Source organism: Orcinus orca, chromosome 1 (assembly GCF_937001465.1).
Source record: "Orcinus orca chromosome 1, mOrcOrc1.1, whole genome shotgun sequence".
Classification (NCBI taxonomy): domain Eukaryota; kingdom Metazoa; phylum Chordata; class Mammalia; order Artiodactyla; family Delphinidae; genus Orcinus; species Orcinus orca.
Genome location: NC_064559.1, coordinates 202,718,469 through 202,736,863, shown reverse-complemented (window position 1 = coordinate 202,736,863; position 18,395 = coordinate 202,718,469). Strand labels below are relative to the sequence as shown.

The following is an 18,395-nucleotide window of genomic DNA, read 5'->3' as shown; positions in this document are numbered from 1 at the left end:
GCTAAGGAAGGAAATACAAGTGGTTCCTGACATTACTGCAGCCCAAGGCTCAGAACTGTGCCCTCTGCAAGGTGAAGAAGCACTTTAACGTACTCAGCATGTCTTGTAAATCCTTCCTTTGTTGTATTCATCACACGTTATGTGTGGCTTTCAAGTCTTTAGAAATGGTGGAAATTGATCCATCCATCCACCCACTGATCCATTCATCTGCTCACCTACTCACCCATCCATCCACCCACTGATCCATCCATCCACCCACTCATCCATTCATCTGTTCACCTACTCACCCATCCATCCACCTTCCCATCCATCCACCCATCCATCCATCCATCCATCCATCCATCCACCCACCTCATCCATCTACTTCACAGATATTTATCAGGTTCCTGCCAAACCCACAACAGGGCTAGGCTCTGGGCATACAAGACAAACAAGACAAGCATGGACCTTGATCTTGCACTTCACAATCCAGAGAGGAGGAAACAGTACACAAGCAAGCAAACAAAACCCGAGAAGCCCACACAACGAGTCCTGTGAAGAGAATGAAACAGGGTGATAATGGGTTAGAGGGTGACAGGTAAGGGTTTCTTCAGCTGGGATGGGCAGGAAGGACTTTTTGAGAAAGTGACCTTTGAGCTAAATGACAAGAAGGAGAAAAGATCTATGGGGAGAGCATCCCAGGATGAGGGGACAGCCAACTGCAAGGGCCCTTGACTGAAGAAGCCAAGGGGCTGAAAAGAGTGAGTGATGGGGACCTGCGTGGGGAGAAGGGGAGGAGTCAGCAAACTCAGGGACCACTCACAGCAGCACCACACAATCTGAGGGCCAGCTTGCTTGCCCTCCCAATACTCATGTGAATACCCTGATACTCACATACCAGAAACTTTTATTACTCTGCTATTAGGAAAACTTTTATTACTCTCTAGGAGGTGGGTCAAAAAGGATCTTGGTGTGATTTATGTCATAGAGTGTTCTGCCTATGTTTTCCTCTAAGAGTTTTGTAGTGTCTGGCCTGCATTTAGGTCTTTAATCCATTTTGAGTTTACTTTTGTGTATGGTGTTAGGGAGTGTTCTAATTTCATTCTTTTACATGTAGCTGTCCAGTTTTCCCAGCACCACGTATTGAAGAGGCTGTCTTTTCTCCATTGTATATTCTTGCCTCCTTTATCAAAATAAGGTGACCGTATGTGTGTGGGTTTATCTGTGGGCTTTCTATCCTGTTCCATTGATCTATCTTTCTGTTTTTGTGCCAGTACCATACTGTCTGGATTTCTGTAGCTTTGTAGTATAGTCTGAAGTCAGGGAGCCTGATTCTTCCAGCTCCATTTTTCTTTCTCAAGATTGCTTTGGCTATTCAGGGTCTTTTGTGTTTCCATACAAATTGTGAAATATTTTGTTCTAGTTCTGTGAAAAATGCCATTGGTAGTTTGAGAGGGATTGCATTGAATCTGTAGTTGCTTTGGGTAGTATAGTCATTTTCACAATGCTGATTCTTCCAATCCAAGAACATGGTATATCTCTCCATCTGTTTGTATCATCTTTAGTTTCTTTCATCAGTGTCTTATAGTTTTCTGCATACAGGTCTTTTGTCTCCTTACATAGGTTTATTCCTAGGTATTTTATTATTTATGTTGCAGTGGTAAATGGGAGTGTTTCCTTAATTTCTCTTTCAGATTTTTCATGATTAGTGTATAGGAATGCAAGAGATTTCTGTGCATTAATTTTGTATCCTGCTACTTTACCAAATTCATTGATTAGCTCTAGTAGTTTTCTGGTAGTGTCTTTAGGATTCTCTACGTATAGTATCATGTCATCTGCAAACAGTGACAATTTTACTTCTTCTTTTCCAATTTGGATTCCTTTTATTTATTTTTCTTTTCTGAGCGCTGTGGCTAAAACTTCCAAAACTATGTTGCATAATAGAGGTGAGAGTGGGCAACCTTGTCTTGTTCCTGATCTTAGTGGAAATGGTTTCAGTTTTTCACCATTGAGGACGATGTTGGCTGTGGGTTTGTCATATATGGCCTTTATTATGTTGAGGTAAGTTTCCCTCTATGTCTACTTTCTGGAGGGTTTTTATCATAAATCAGTGTTGAATTTTGTCGAAAGTTTTTTCAGCATCTATTGAGGTGATCATATTATTTTTCTCCTTCAATTTGTTAATATGGTTTATCACATTGATTGGTTTGCATATATTGAAGAATCCTTGCGTTCCTGGTATAATCCCACTTGATCATGTGTATGATCCTTTTAATGTGCTGTTGGATTCTGTTTGCTAGTATTTTGTTGAGAATTTTTGCATCTATGTTCATCAGTGATATTGGCCTGTAGTTTTCTTTCTTTGTGACATCTTGGTCTGGTTTTCGTATCAGGGTGATGGTGGCCTTGTAGGATAAGTTGGGGAGAGTTCCTCCCTCTGCTATATTTTGGAAGAGTTTGAGAAGGATAGGTGTTAGCTCGTCCCTAAATATTTGATAGAATTTGCCTGTGAAGTCATCTGGTCCTGGGCTTCTGTTTGTTGGAAGATTTTTAATCACAGTATCAATTTCAGTGCTTGTTTTTTTTCTGTTTATATTTTCTATTTCTTCCTCGTTCAGTCTCAGAAGGTTGTGCTTTTCTAAGAATGTGTCCATTTCTTCCAGGTTGTCCATTTTATTGGCATAGAGTTGCTTGTAGTAATCTCTCATGATCCTTTGTATTTCTGCTGTGTCAGTTGTTACTTCTCCTTTTTCATTTCTAATCCTGTTGATTTGAGTCTTCTCCCTTTTTTTCTTGATGAGTCTGGCTAATGGTTTACCAATTTGTTTATCTTCTCAAAGAATCAGCTTTTATTTTTATTGATCTTTGCTATTGTTTCCTTCATTTCTTTTTCATTTATTTCTGATCTGATCTTTATGATTTCTTTCCTTCTGCTAACTTTGAGGTATTTTTGTTCCTCTTTCTCTAATTGCTTTAGGTGTAAGGTTAGGTGTTTATTTGAGATGTTTCTTGTTTCTTGAGGTAGGATTGTATTGCTATAAACTTCCCTCTTAGAACTGCTTTTTCTGCATCCCATAGGTTTTGGGTCATTGTGTTTTCACTGTCATTTTTTCTTGGTATTTTTTGATTTCCTCTTTGATTTCTTCAGTGATCTCTTCGTTATTAAGTAGTGTATTGTTTAGCCTCCAGGTGTTTGTAGTTTTTACAGATTTTTCCAGTAATTGATATCTAGTCTCATAGCGTTGTGGTCAGAAAAGATACTTGATACAATTTCAATTTTCTTAAACTGCCCCTGCATTTCTTACCTTCTCAGGCAGCTCTTAGGGTGTGGAGAGCCCAGCGCTTCCCCCAGTCTCAGCAGAATCTGCAGCCTCCCCCATCAATCAGGAAGGAACGCAGGTGCTGATTGGCTTTGATGTCCATATCCCCGTCCTACCTGAGCCTTCTCTGGTTTGGAAGCTGGCTGGTTGCCGTGGCTGCAGGTGGTGGCAGCCCTTCCCAGGGAATCTATTTGCTTATGTTGATAAACCTGAGTGGAAACCTGAGGGAGGAGGCTGGAGAGATGGGGAAACTGGGAGGCTCTTAGGGGTCTGGTTCTAAGCCTGGCCTATGGTCTAGTCTGACCCCACACCTGGGGCATTGTCCCCATTTCCATGGGTAATACAATGTGGTTCTGCAGGGTGAGTGAGGGATGGAAGTCTGGGATTAAAAACCTGGACAGGGCAGGGATGGTGTGGGGAGGGGCCCCCCAAGGAGCCACCGCATGGCTGGTGGAGGCCACACTGCCCAACGCAAGTATCAACCCTCAGCAGACGTGATGGATGCTTGGCGGATGCCAGTTCATGCTGGATTTCGAGCCTGAGAGAGGCTCTCCATTCCCATAAATACATAGTGTCTGTGGGCTGGGGGATAGCCTGGGGTGATGGTACTTCTGCTGACTTGCAGTCAGGCTGGCAGGATCCACCAGGACAACATAATCTGAGTATTGATGTGGCCTCATGTGTATTCCTGGTGAGTGGACCCTGGGGACATGTGAGCAAAAGTGGCCTCTGACATTTATGCAGGCTCGTGAGCCCCAGATGCAGCTGGGACTGTTAGGTCACTGGCAGCGGGGCTGGGGGCTGATTACAACATGTAGAAATGAGAACTGAGCTCCTGTGATACCTGCTGAGGTCTTCAGACTGCTGGAACTCGGCTCCTGTTATCTGATGCTGGGATTCGAGCTCTGATCCTACTGTTCTCTTTAGACAGCACCCTCTTCTATGAATGCTTAAGGATTCTGGAGGAAGATTCTGGAAGAGGAGGGAAGGTGTCCCTCCCACCGTTCCACTGTATTCTCATCAACTCTGCCAACAAGTCAGTGTTTCTCTGCTCACAGGGGAGGGCTTGAGGCTCCCAGAGGGTCCCTGGCACAGCCCAGGGCATCAGGTATGAGGATAGGTGGACATTCCACTGGAGACTGACCCTCCACCCCCGAGGGCTCCTTTTGAGGCTGGTTGATGTGCGGTTGCCCCACTCTGATTATTCACAGTCAGGGGCTCACTTGGGGATTGTGGATCTGTACTGGAAAAGCACTCCCAGCGCTGGTACCAAAGATCTCCAGAGAGCAATTGAGTTCATGACTAACGTCCTGAGCATGCATGTGACGTTTTACCAGAAAAGCACATTGTATGTTTTCCAAGCCTGTCTCACTTATACCCTGGAAAGACATATTTTCAGAAAATGGATCACGTTTGCAAACAACAGAGAACAATGTTCCTTTCTGTTTTGAAAAATTCTTTTACGTGGAAAAATAATAAGTTTGGATGTGTGTTCATTAGCCTGGAGTCTTAAAGAACAAGGCTACCTTGTTGGTTGCAGGCAAATGAAATCCACAGGGGTCTGCTTTGGGGAGGTTCGGTGAGAGTAGACCACTTTGCAAATAATAAATCACTTAACCTTCAAGGTCATTAGAGACCACTAAAAAGAATTTTATGGCCAAGGCCCAGGGCCTGCAGCTGGCTCAGTCGGTGGTGGTGAGATGTTAAGGAAATAGAGCCTTGATGTGTTCCAGGGTCCAGTTAAGTGTAATAAGGGTATAAAACCCACCTGTCTCCAGCCACTGACTGCACCTAGAGTTCAAGCCTATAGCATTGGTGGGCGGAGGAGAAGGAAAGGAGAGGGGGGAGGGAGAGGGGGAGAAGGAGGAGGATTGGCGGATGGGGAGGGGGACGCATGGATGTTCAGTGCAAATCTCTCCATCACTGGGGAAAGCAATCAGTGTGCATGCATTTTTCAGCCTTTCTGTATAAAGGTTCCTGTGGACCAGCCCCATAGGGAAGAAGCAATATTCAGTTCTAGGGCCAGAGCCAGGGTGTGTGGCCACCCTTTGGTCTCTACTGTGGTACCCAGGCCTACCTGTACCATCTGTGAAGCCAGAACCAGAGTACAAATACCCTCCACACACCCATATCTAAACATTCATAAGTCATAAAGATAAACTGCTAAGAAAACGTTCCACCCAGCTACCTTGACAAAAATACCTTCCTAATGACTTGGAAGACCAGGTTTAAATGATGATTCTTGAATTCCTGGAAATCTGCACCAGAATATGGCAGTGTGGGGAGAGTTGAGCCGTATAAGACCTTCCCCTTTCTCTTCCCAGCCCTGGCTCCATCCTGAGCCTCTAAGGGTCTTGGGTACCCATATGTGGATACCTCAGCCTACACATCCAGCCTCTGTTCACATGCCCAGCCAACATGCACTGCCTGGCCGCTCAGTTCACCCTGGAGGAGGGATGCTTGGAAGGGGCCCACCCCCGAGCTTGGGGTCATTTGTGCAGAGAATTCTGGGATCCTGAGGATGTGCTAAAATAGGGCACTGGTACTGGGTGGGAGTGTGCCCTTGGCCTCACAGATTCTTTACCCCAGAGGAAGAGGACAACTGGAGGAGAGCTGGAACAGGGCCCCCTAAAGCACTGGGCCCAAATAGGGGCCCATTGCCCAGGTCCAAGGGCCGCACTGGTGGCTCCTGCTGTGTTCACGATGAGAGGAATTCATTTGTGATGCTGCCAGAACCTTCTGGTCATCAGATCTTAAGGAGAGCAAGATGGTAAGACAAGATACTTTGGTGGTTTTGATTCTCCTGAATGGGTCTGAGATGTTGAACTTGAGGCTTAAAATAAACTCATTCTGGGTGCACCTAGCAAGTGCAGGTTGCTTTCCTGGAGTCTAGCATACAACCTCAGGAAATGTGCCATTCTGTGCTGTTCCTGCCAGGCCAGCTTCTGCTGACCTGAGAAGGGAATATGCAGTTGGGCGTAGAGAGGGCATGCAGTGGTCAGAGCACAAAGCCTACTCCAACACTAACTAGATTTGTCCCACCAGGTAAGTTATTCCCAAGACCAAATCAGATCTCTCAATGACCACATGGAGGTGATGGATCCATAAAGGTGAGACAATAATGGTACCTGCCTGTAATGGTTTATTTTACATGTCAAGTTGGCTGGGCCACGGTGCCCAGACGTGAGGTCAAACATTATTCCGGATGTTTCTATGAGGGTGTTTTTAGATTAAATTAACATTGCAATCAGTGGACTTTGAGTAAAGCAGATTGCCCTCCATAATGTGGGTGGGCCTCATCTAATAAGTTGAAGGCCTTAATAGAATAAAAGACTGACCGCCCCTGGGCAAGAGGGTGTGTGCAGCAGATGCCTCCAGACTTGAACTGCTACATTGGCTCTTCCCTGGGTCTCCAGCCTGCTGGCCCGTCCTGCAGATTGTGGACTTGTGAGCCTCCACATCACATGAGCGAATTCCTTAAAATAAATCATATATATATATATATATATATATATATATATATATACACACACACATCCTATTGGAGAACCCTGACAAATATACTGCCTTTACAGGGGTGAGTTGTACAAAGGGCTTGGTTCAGCACCTAGCATGGACAGTGCTCTCGATACACATGAACTATTATAACCGAGAGCACAGCTTTGGAGTCCTACAGCCACAAATCTGTTCTGGCTCTGTCGTGTCCTGTCATCCACCACCTTCTCTGAGCTTTGGTTTGCTCACCTATGGAACTGAGAAATGGAATATTGCCTGCCATGTCAGTAAACAAAGGATGCACAGTCATCGGTGATTGTAGCCACGGCCATGGCGATCCGGTGAGCCCTGAGGGAACTCAAGAAGGAAAAGAATACCTGCTATCTAGCAGCCATCAGACTGCAGCCACTCCCCCTCGGTGAGCCCCGAGGAAACTCAGGATATGAAAACACAGGATACTGGCCCCAGATAGGTGAGGTGCATATCAAAGGAATAATTTCAGTAAGCCCAGACTCTTGCACCTTCCCATATATAGAAAAGCACTAAATTCCTTCAGAGGTCTGGTTTTCTTTAATTAACAATAATATTTTGATGTTCAGACTACCTACCCTTTGTTGCAAAATTCCTATATATCCTAGCTGCCCACTGTTGCCTCCTTGGAGCAGTTCTCAGGGCTACTGGAGATGCTCCCTCCCCGGCTTGAAGTCCTAAAACTTCCCACCGCATAAAACATAACTCTCAGTTTTTAGGTTGTGCAGTTTTTTTCAGTCGACAAAATGAGGATGATAGCAGCTCTCCACCTGAGTTGTGAGTATGCTTAAGTAGAGCTCAGGTTTTTAGAGTTTCTAGTACTGTGCCTGGAATTCGTTTGTTTGCTTTTTCACCCCACATGCATACTGGTTGTGCCACTACTGTTCAAATGCTGGAGACACAAAGGGCCTGAGTTCCTGCCCTTGGGGAGCTCATGTTCTAGTTCAGAAAAGGTAGACAATAAACATGTGAACAAACAGGTGGGATAACTTCACACCATGGTACACGCTGTGCAAAAGGTAATACAGGATGGCGTGATGAGAGTGGCTCTGAGGAGGTGACACTTGAGACCCAAATGACACTAGTGGAGATCTGGGAAAAGGGGATGTCCGGCGCAGAGGAGGCCCTCAACTGGTATGCAGCATTACCACTGTTGTTAATGATAACTTGAGAGAGCGCTAAATCATCACCTGCTGCTTGTGCAATGTCACTTCTCAAAGGCGTTTCCCCAGTTGAGCTGTGGCTCCTGGTCAGTATATTTCCTTGGATTTGACCACAGATGTCCCTAATGTCCCCATGTCCCCAGTGTTTCACGGGAACTTTATATCCAGGAGATGACTGTTTCAACTGCCAATACTTGAAAACTCTTCTTCTTCCCCCAAATCATGTTCTTTTCAAAACTCTAGGTTGCAGTTCGCAGAAATGATGGTTAATTGGCACCCAGCAAGCCTTGGGGCCCCTCCCTTGCTCACTCATTCATTCAGTAAATGACCACCGGCCCCTACACTCTGCAGGGTGTGTGTCTTCCGAGCAAAGAGCTGAGCCTGCTGACCACAATGAACCACTTGAAGTGGACCGAAGGATTAAAATAGACTTATTAAGAGGGAATTCATCTATCAGAACCTATCATAACAAGGGTCTAGTGCAGTTTCCACAACTTGGGGTATCACCTCCCTAGGATTCTGGGAAAAACACAGTGTGCCTTCGGTGGGGGCCCAGTTGGATCCAGGGCCTTTAGTTGTGTCCCTGGTAGGATGCTCCCGGGAATGGCGATTGGAGACTGTGATGACAGACCGTAAGTCCAACCCCACACAAGTCTCAGCTGAGTCTGTGGCCAGGCTGGGGAGGTGCTGGTGTTAGATTGTTTCGTGTCCTCTGAGCCCTCGGCCCCCTACTCCATGGTCTTTTCTATCTCCCCTATGACGGCCCATCAGTGCAGTTCTCTCTCCTGACTGAAAACTGTCTCCAGGAACCTTCATACACAATAAGGTACAAATGATGGCTGGAACATTTCGACAGGAATTTGAGCAGCACCTAACGGTTCGTGATGACCATTTTGTTTGCCTATATTGTTTCCTCAATGGAAGCATTACCTGCACTGAGGGTGGGGCCCACGGAGGTTGCCATGGAGTCTGGGAAGATGCTGGCCCACTTCTCCATTTGCCCAGCGACTCTGAGAAGACAGCCCCTCTGAGCCAGGGGTCTCCTCCACTGGAGCCAGCAATGCTGGGGGCTAGAAAGGTGACCGGGAGTCTCCTCAAGGGTGAAGAGGAGAAAGAAGAGTAGAGACAGAGTGGAAGAGGAGGAAAGGAGAGAAGGGGAGAGGGAAGCAAGGAGGTGGGAGAAGCAGGCAGGATTCAGCTCAAAACGACCCAATCAGAGGCCCCCTGATTTTATGCATCAATTTGACTGGGTCATAGGGTGCCCAGTTATTTGGTTAAACATTCTTTCTGGGTGTGTCTGTGAGGGTGTTTCTGGATGAGATTAGGATTTGAATCTGTAGACTGAGTAAAGCAGATGCCCCTTCCCAAAGTGGGTGGGCAGCACCGAATCCATCGGGACCTGAATAGAACAAAAAGGCGGAGAAAGGAGGAATTTCTCTCTCTCTCTCTCTCTCTCTCTCTCTCTCTCTCTCTCTCCCCCTCCTCTCTCTCCCCCTCCTCTCTCTCTCCCTCTCTCGCTCTCTCTCTCTCCATCTCCATCTCCCTCTCCATCTCTCCCTCCCTCTCCCTCCCCCCTTCCTCTCCCTCTGCCTGACTACTTGACCTGAGTTTTCTCCTGCCCTCAAACTAGAACTTAACCATTGCCTCTCCTGGCTATCAGGCCTTTGGACTCAGACCAGAACTGCACCACCAGCATTCCTTGGGTCTCCAGCTGGCTGGCTGCAGACTGTGGGACTTCTCAGTTCCCATAACTGCCTGAGCCAATTCCTTGTAATGCAGATAGATGGATAGACAGACAGAGCTCCTATTGATCGTGTTTCTCTAGAGAGCCCTGCCTAATACACCCATCCATCCACTCTTGACCGGTTCCTCCCACTTACTCTCTGTCACAAGGTCTCATTTCTTTCCTTCATGGCGCTTATCACTACCTACAATTATAGTTTTGTTTACTTGTTTGTTTTATATTCTACCCATAAGATTATTGAGGCCCAAGGGAGCTGGGGCCCCACCTTCCTTCTGGAAGGTGTACCCACAATTCCTGGACCAGGGCACTTAGCAAGCACTCAGTAATTCTTTGTGGAGGCAAAGATGCAAGAGAGCAATGAGGAAGAAACATAAGGAATATATTATGGGAAACAATGGAAAGATGCTTCCCCAAATATCCCAGGAGCTTCTCACCAGCCCCTCGTCTAAGTGTCAGTCCCCAGCAAGGTCCAACGCTGCCGATACCCATCATCTTGCATCAACCTGCTGGGTGCATGGCATTGTTTCCTACTGTCTCTGAACCAAAGTGCTGCAGTCCGCATCCTGGAAAACACTGCCTGTCACAGCCTATGCTCCAAAGAATGTCACACACACCCTAAGGCCACTGATGGAGGTTCTACAGAAGCCAAGTCCCAGGTTTTTTGGTTTTTTTTTTTAACATTTTATTGGTCCGATATAACCTGCTTTTTGGAATCCTGGCCTCCAGGAAAGTTTATCGCAAGTTCTGGAGATGACAAGTCTGGAACGGTGCCAGCACAGAGAATGAACAGGCGTTATTCAGTTGAGGTGGGACTCGAGGCTGAAGGAGGTGGTGGGGCAAGATGGAAACAACTGCTGTGCTTCAGGGGGAAGAGTGACTCTCAGCAGAGGCCATCACAAGTGTACAGAAACGACTGTTCTTCCTTTACCAGTTGCTACCTCTTAGGATAAGGATCGGGGTTTGAGTTCTGTCAACAAATGTTTTTTCTGACCTGCTCACCAAAATACAACAACAAACACCCTTCGGTCAGGTCTTAGCTTTTTCCTCGGTGCCACTTTAGCCAGATGTGGGGTTGTTCTCTGCATAACACCCTAAGGCGGCCGAAGCCCATTCCAGAAGGGGCAGAAGTCCCACTCCCGTGGAGACGGACCTGAACTCCAATCCCCACTGTCTAGGCTGCTGCCTCTCAGCAGGAAGGAGAAGCTGCCTGGTTCTGCGGTCCAGGTCAGAGAAATGGACGGCACAAAGTCACCTTTGCAGGTGAGAGCTGCCAGTCTTCACATCCCCCGTGCTGTTTTCAGCTGTCACCTCTGAAACCTGACTCGGTCATCTTCTGCCCACACGCACCTCAAGCCGAGAGGCAGGCTCTCCTCGGGGAATCCTTCCTGGGCTCCTTCGCTCTGCGGATTCTAAACTCTGAGATCAGCGGTCTCAGCGGGTGCGCCCCGGGGGCAAGGCTCAGAGCAGGTGCTGCTCTGGTCACTGATGGTCAATTCTTCTCCGTTTTCAGCATTTCCCTCGGAGGAGCGCCACCTGCTGGGGGTCTGGAGAGCGAGGAGGGGGTGCAGGTGGTTCAGTCGTCCTCATCCTCATCTTCGTCCTCAGTGTCTTTGTTGGGGGCGCACCTCTGGAAGCACTGCACCACGGTGGCCAGAAAAAAGCTGGAGATGATGGCGGCGATGGACACAGCCACGCCAGAGAAGATGATGATGAACAGGTCTGTGAGCGAGAGGCTGAACTTGCACTCGCTGAAGCTGGCCTCCGACAGCTCTTGCAGGAATATCCTCCTGTTCTCCATGGGCAGGGAGCATTGGATTTCGTCAAGGCCTGTGAGAAAGGCAGGCAGAACGAGAGAGAGGTTTAGGCTGCAGCCCAGGATTGCCTACAAGTTAGCAAGGTGAGTGCTTACCAGGTGCAAAGCAGGCGCGTGCCCCCAAACACAAAAGGGGGAAAAAGTTGACTTGAATGCAATTTAAACGTTTTCAAAAAGCCTCAGGGGAATCACATGGAAGAAACCAGAATGTGCTGGTCTCCCTTACTTTAAGGTGTGGCACTCTTGATTTTGAATCACTCAAGGTAGTGATGGAAGGGAGCATAATCTTTTTAGAGTTTAGAAGCTCTGTAGACCGTAATCCAGATCTGGTAATACCCAGCGGCCTCGGGGCAGAGGGCAGGGCAAGGCTGTGGGATGCGGAGGGGCGGTGCCAACCAATGGCAGTACCCTCCAGTGTGTAAGGCAGCTTCCCAAGAAGAACGCCAGCCTCCTTTCCACTGCCACCCAGGAGAAACTGAACAGAGGATCAGTGTAGCGCTGTAGAAACTCCACTCACTACCCTAGAAGGGTTTTCCCTTGGCAGGAGTGGGGAAAATAAATATGTAGTTATGATGCTTGCATGAGCTCCTCTGTGCTTCAGAATCACCTGAAGACTATACCGAAATCCAGATTCCCAGGCTCCGCCCCCTGGAGAATCCAATTCAGCAGGCTGCACTGGGACCCCAGCCTCTGCATTTTTAAAATCCAGGTGATTCTGATGCCGCTGGTCCACGAGGCACACGTGAGAAACATTATCTTCTAGTTGGTGAGAGAGACTGAGGGGTTTGAGAGAGAGTTCCTGGGACACCCACCCCGCTACAACCAGAAGAGCCCTTGTAAACTCTGTTTTATATATTGGGGTTCCCTTTAAGATCTCATGTGAAAAGTGTCTGGCTAATTTAAAAAGAAGTTTCAAATCCACAGGTCAAAAAAAATGTTACATCTGGGTATGTGCTGAGACAGTGCTTCATAGCAACAGCAATAAATGCAATCTAGAGCTTACCATGGGCCAGGCGCTGTTCTAAGCACTTCACACATAATAAATAGTTTAATCCTCACAACTCTGTGAGATAAGTCCTGCCATCATCCCCATTTTACAGATGAGGAAACAGGCTCAGAGAGGTAAAGAAACTTGTCCAAAGTGGCACAGCTAGTAAGTGGCCTAGCTTGGACTCTAACTCAAACCATTGCCTCCAGAGACCTGGCCTGCAGCCACTGTGCCTCCAAAAGGAACAGAAAGCAGGTGTGGGGCTGGAGAGGAAAGCCAGGAAGAGAGGGGCCGGGGCACAGGAAGCCAACACTGTCTTCTCATGGCTGCCACCAAGAGGAGTAGTGGTGACAGCAGTTGTCGGTCACCTGGGGGTGAGGGACATGTTCCTAGTGTAATGGATTCATGGCATTTTAGAGATACCGCTGTATGACTGCTCCTCTATCAGTTAGCGGTTCCCCTCGGGGTACCCCATCTACCATCAAGTGAAATGGTAGGGCAGCTACAAGAACTGCAGGCTGGTGAATTTTACCCCTTCTACTTACTCGTAGGAGCCTAAAGCTGAGGCTTGCCTGGGACAAAGGACCATCTGTAGATAGGGTGTCGACTAAGGTCTAAAGGATGAGATGGAAGCAGTTATGGAAGAACAGTCCAGGTAGAGAAGAAGGAAGCTGGCAAAGAACTCGGAGTTCAGGGAACTGTGCAGCTGGGGCATCAGAGTGAGTTCATTCAGCATGAGCTGGGGCGGGAGAGATGGGCATGTGCTGAGATGAAGCCCCTGAGAACCGGGGTCTTCAAATAAATACTATGAAGAAAGGCCCACCTCCACCCCCAATCCTGTTATGGACTAGATTGTATCTCCCCCCACCCCAAATTCATATGTTGAAGCCCTAACCTCCAATGTGACTATGGACATAGGGTCTCTAGGGAGGTAATTAAGGTTAAATGGGGTCATAAGGGTGGGGCCCTGATCAATAGGATTGGTGTCTTTATAAGAAGAGGAAGAGATAACAGAGAGCTCTCTCTTTCTCTCTGTGTGTGCACAGAGGAAGGGCCATGTGAAGAAACAGCGAGAAGGTGGCCATCTGCAAGCCAGGAAAACAGGCCTCAGCAGAAACCAAGCCTGCACACACCTTGGTCTTGGACTTCTAGCCTCTGGAACTGTGATAAAATAAATTTCTGTTGTTTAAGCCACCCAATCTGTGGTATTTTGTTATGGCAACCCTAGTAGACTAAAAACAATCCTCACTGGACAAGAACAAAAGATACAGACTTGTGTTAGTATTAAGCTCTAAAGACTGTTCGTTATCAAGCATAATCTGCACATCCTGATGGATATACAATATGAACTACATACAAAGTCAAGTTACTGTCATAATTTCACGAACTTCGAATATAAGAAAATGCATGATATTAAAATGCATAAAAAGGTCAGACCTGTCTTTGTTCTGGAAGAGGAGAGAAAAATAAAGTAATAGTACCTAATATTCATATTGCACTTACTACATGCAAACACTGTTCTAAGTTCTATATTAACTCTTAATTCTCACAACTATTATTACACCCATTTTATGAATGAGAAAACTGAAGCACAGAGAATTTACACACCTTGCCTTCAGCAACACAGCTTCACAGGGATGTGAAGACACCGTTTTGACATTAAGCTCACCTGCCTGCAATTTCTGTGTATCTTTGGCATCCTTTCAGTTCTCAGGAAACCTTCAATTATTCTCTTTTTCAGTGCTTCCTGGTTTCAGAAAGCTGCCTTCAACCCATATCTAGCATAATCTGAAAGTCAGAATGATTCCTCACACCTCAATAATTAGCTGGTTTCTGTTCTGCAAAGAGCAGCCCTGCTAATTGCACAGCAATCCTGCCACCACCCTTTGGGTCTTTATTGTGTATCTTCCCTTCTAGCTCAGAAACAGAAGGTGGAGGAAGAATGACTGAGCTTCCTCCTTCCTTCTGTCCTGACCCATCTTTTATGCAGTCTATAGCCAACCCACTGATGCTCTTCTCCCCATGGGAACTGTTGCTCAGCAACCATACTCACGTTCCCTCCTCTCCCTGAATGGATGCCTACCTTAGATATCCAAGGAATTAGCTGGACCAAAGCTCTGCAGGTTTCTCCAGTTTACACTTGACTACGTTTTTGACTATTTCTTTTCTTAAGCCAAGCTTTTGTTTACTTCTGAGCATTTTAAATGCATTTGAACAGAACAGGAGAGCTTTATGAAGAGTTATTGTGGGGTTCCCTTGCAGACATTATTTTTTTCAATGGAAAAGCAGGAAAATCAATTGACCTGCCTCTTCTTAACATCCACCCCACCCCTCCCCACCAGCCAAAGATGTTACAAAAATAAAAAAGATGGACACCATTGGACCACATGAAGCTCAGGCAGTTTCTAAAACGAAGATAATATTTGCCATTTTCAAACCCGTAACAGGTCATTATTAAAGAGAGAAAAGGTCTAGAAGTCATTTTTTCAATGAGCTGTATTAACTGGCAAACACCCCAACAAAACAACACGAGCCCACAGAGCCTGCCATTTAATTCCAACCTTTGCTGGCCACGACTCCTCAAGTCGATTCTGATTTCTACGGTGTTCTTTGTGCCTTGAGATTACGCCTGGCATTTTTACAAAGCGACACTTTTACAAACTGTCATATCACATTTCTCTGTGGCTAGAGGAAGCAGGCTTGCTTGAAAAACCCCCCACACAAGCCCACCAGGAGTGGGAGGCTCTGGACCCACGCTCAATGGAGCCATCACAAGATACACTGACTTAATGGGTTTCCGTAGCTCACAAAGGGCAGAGAAAAGAGAGTCAGCAGGACCCAGCAGAGGGGGGCAGGGCACCACTGCCGGCTGCTGTAAGGACACAGTCAAGGCCAACTGCAGAACTCAGGAGTTGGAGTAATCTGACTTTGGGGTGCCCTCTTCTCTCCTGCCGGAGCTACTCTAGACCAGGGTTTCTCAACCTCCGCGCTACCAACATTCGGGCCTGGATAATTCTTTGAGGTAGGAGGCTGTCCTATATACTGCAGGATGTTTATCATTATCCCTGTCCTCTACCCACGAGATGCCAGTAGCATCCCCACCCAGTGTGACAATCAATAATGTCTCCAGACAGTGCCACATGTCCCCAGGAGGAGGTCGGGGAAGGAGAGAGAATCCCCTGGTTGAGAACCGCTGCTTTAGACTGAAATGCTCAGCTAAGTAGGTAAGCTTCTAAGGCAGGGCTGCTCTTGGCTACTAGGCAGACATTTAGTTGTTAAATGGCTTTTTAATTCATGCATTAAACAAAATGGGTAAAGCTTAATGTTAGATACCAAAAAAAGAAAAGAAAAGAAAGGAGAGAGAGAAAGAAAGGACAAAAGAAAGAAGGCAGGAAAGGGGGGGAGGGAGGGAGGGAGGGAAAGAGGGAGGAGAAAAAAAGAGGAAGACGCAGTCCTGGCCTCAAGGAACTTAGGTCTAATAGGGGCAGCAGGACACAAGCATAAATAGTGATATTTTAGGAGAGAGAGTGAGAAGTCGCCCAAGAGGTCCAGTGAAAGCTGGAGAGAAGTTGCGAGGAGAGTGCGGGGTAGGGGTCTCTGGGGGGGAGGCCCGGAGGGACAGAGGGAGGATGGCTGGTCATGAGCCGTGGAGGGGAGGAGGGGAGTCCATGTGATGTCCCTACTTGATTTGGAATGTTCTCCCTCCTTTTCTTTTCTTTTCTTTTCTTTTTTTTTTTTTTTTTTGAGGTACGCGGGCCTCTCACTGTTGTGGCCTCTACCGTTGCAGAGCACAGGCTCCGGACGCGCAGGCTCAGCGGCCATGGCTCACATGCCCAGCCGCTCCGCGGCATGTGGGATCTTCCCGGACCGGGGCACGAACCCGCGTCCCCTGCATCAGCAGGCGGACTCTCAACCACTGCGCCACCAGGGAAGCCCCTCCCTCCTTTTCTGAGTCCACCTCCTCAGCTGTCTGAGTTAAGAATAGTAAACAAGAACTAGTATTTATGGGGCACTTCATGTGTGCCAGGCCCTGCTCTTAGGGCTTTATACACATTAGCTCACTGAATCCTCAGGCCAACCCAAAGAGGAGCCTCTAGTCATCCCCACTTTACAGGTGTTCAAAGTGAGACACAGAGAAGTCAAGTGACTTGCCCAAGGCCACACCGCCAGGAAACAGACAGAGCCTAGACTGACACCAGCCACTATGCGGTCCCACCCACTTTCCCAGGCAGGGAGACCTAAGGCTGCACCAGCCGCTCCCAGGGCCTCAGAACAAGTTCCCTCCTCCAGGCAGCGTCTATTTTTGTTTTTTTTTTGTTATGGTGTAGAGCATTCCTTTCTTTCTTTCTTTTTTTTTTTTTAACATCTTTATTGGAGTATAATTGCTTTACAATGGTGTGTTAGTTTCTGCTTTATAACAAAGTGAATCAGCTATACATATACATATATTCCCATATCTCCTCCCCCTTGCGTCTCCCTCACACCCTCCCTATCCCACCCCTCTAGGTGGTCACAAAGCTCTGAGCTGATCGCCCTGTGCTATCTGGCTGCTTCCCAATAGCTGTCTATTTTACATTTGGTAGTGTATGTATGTCCATGCCACTCTCTCACTTTGTCCCAGCTTACCCTTCCCCCTCGCGTGTCCTCAAGTCCATTCTCTAGTAGGTCTACGTCTTTATTCCTGTCCTGCCCCTAGGTTCTTCATGACCATTTTTTTTTTTTTTAGATTCCATATATATGTGTTAGCATATGGTATTTGTTTTTCTCTTTCTGACTTACTTCACTCTGTATGACAGACTCTAGGTCCATCCACCTCACTACAAATAACTCAATTTCGTTTCTTTTTATGGCTGAGTAATATTCCACTGTATATATGTGCCACATCTTCTTTATCCATTCATCTGTCGATGGACACTTAGGTTGCTTCCATGTCCCGGCTATTGTAAATAGAGCTGCAATGAACATCGTGCATGACTCTTTTTGAATTATGGTTTTCTCAGTGTATATGCCCAGAAGTGGGATTGCTGGGTCGTATGGTAGTTCTATTTTTAGTTTTTTAAGGAACCTCCATACTGTTCTCCATAGTGGCTGTATCAGTTTACATTCCCACCAACAGTGCAAGGGGTTCCCTTTTCTCCACACCCTCTCCAGCATTTATTGTTTGTAGATTTTTTCATGATGGCAACTCTGATGGGTGTGAGGTGATACCTCACTGTAGTTTTGACTTGCATTTCTCTAATGATTAGGGATGTTGAGCAACCTTTCATGTGTTTGTAGGCAATCTGTATATCTTCTTTGGAGAAATGCCTATTTAGGTCTTCTGCCCATTTTTGGATTGGGTTGTTTGTTTTTTTGATATTGAGCTGCATGAGCTGCTTATAAGTTTTGGAGATTAATCCTTTGTCAGTTGCTTCATTTGCAAATATTTTCTCCCATTCTGAGGGTTGTCTTTTCGTCTTGTTTATGGTTTCCTTGGCTGTGCAAAAGCTTTTAAGTTTCATTAGGTCCCATTTGTTTATTTTTGTTTTTATTTCCATTTCTTTAGGAGGTGGGTCAAAAAGGATCTTGGTGTGATTTATGTCATAGAGTGTTCTGCCTATGTTCTCCTCTAAGAGTTTTATAGTGTCTGGCCTTATATTTAGGTCTTTAATCCATTTGGAGTTTATTTTTGTGTATGATGTTAGGGAGCATTCTATTTTCATTCTTTTACATGTAGCTGTCCAATTTTCCCAGCACCACTTATTGAAGAGGCTGTCTTTTCTCCATTGTATATTCTTGCCTCCTTTATCAAAATAAGGTGACCATATGTGCATGGGTTTACCTCTGAGCTTTCTATCCTATTCCATTGATCTATCGTTCTGTT

At 46.5% G+C, this 18,395-nt stretch overlaps 1 protein-coding gene across 1 annotated transcript in view; it reads right to left on the bottom strand.

Moving 5' to 3' along the window:
• Positions 1 to 9,669: 9,669 nt before the first annotated feature.
• Positions 9,670 to 18,395, bottom strand: part of LRRC38 (leucine rich repeat containing 38) — a 35,389-nt gene continuing 26,663 nt past the window's right edge. Inside the window, exon 2 of the mRNA XM_004272569.4 lies at positions 9,670 to 11,558. Coding sequence (XP_004272617.2) covers positions 11,305 to 11,558 — 254 coding nt within the window. The 3' untranslated portion in view covers positions 9,670 to 11,304. The remainder of the gene's footprint in view (positions 11,559 to 18,395) is intronic.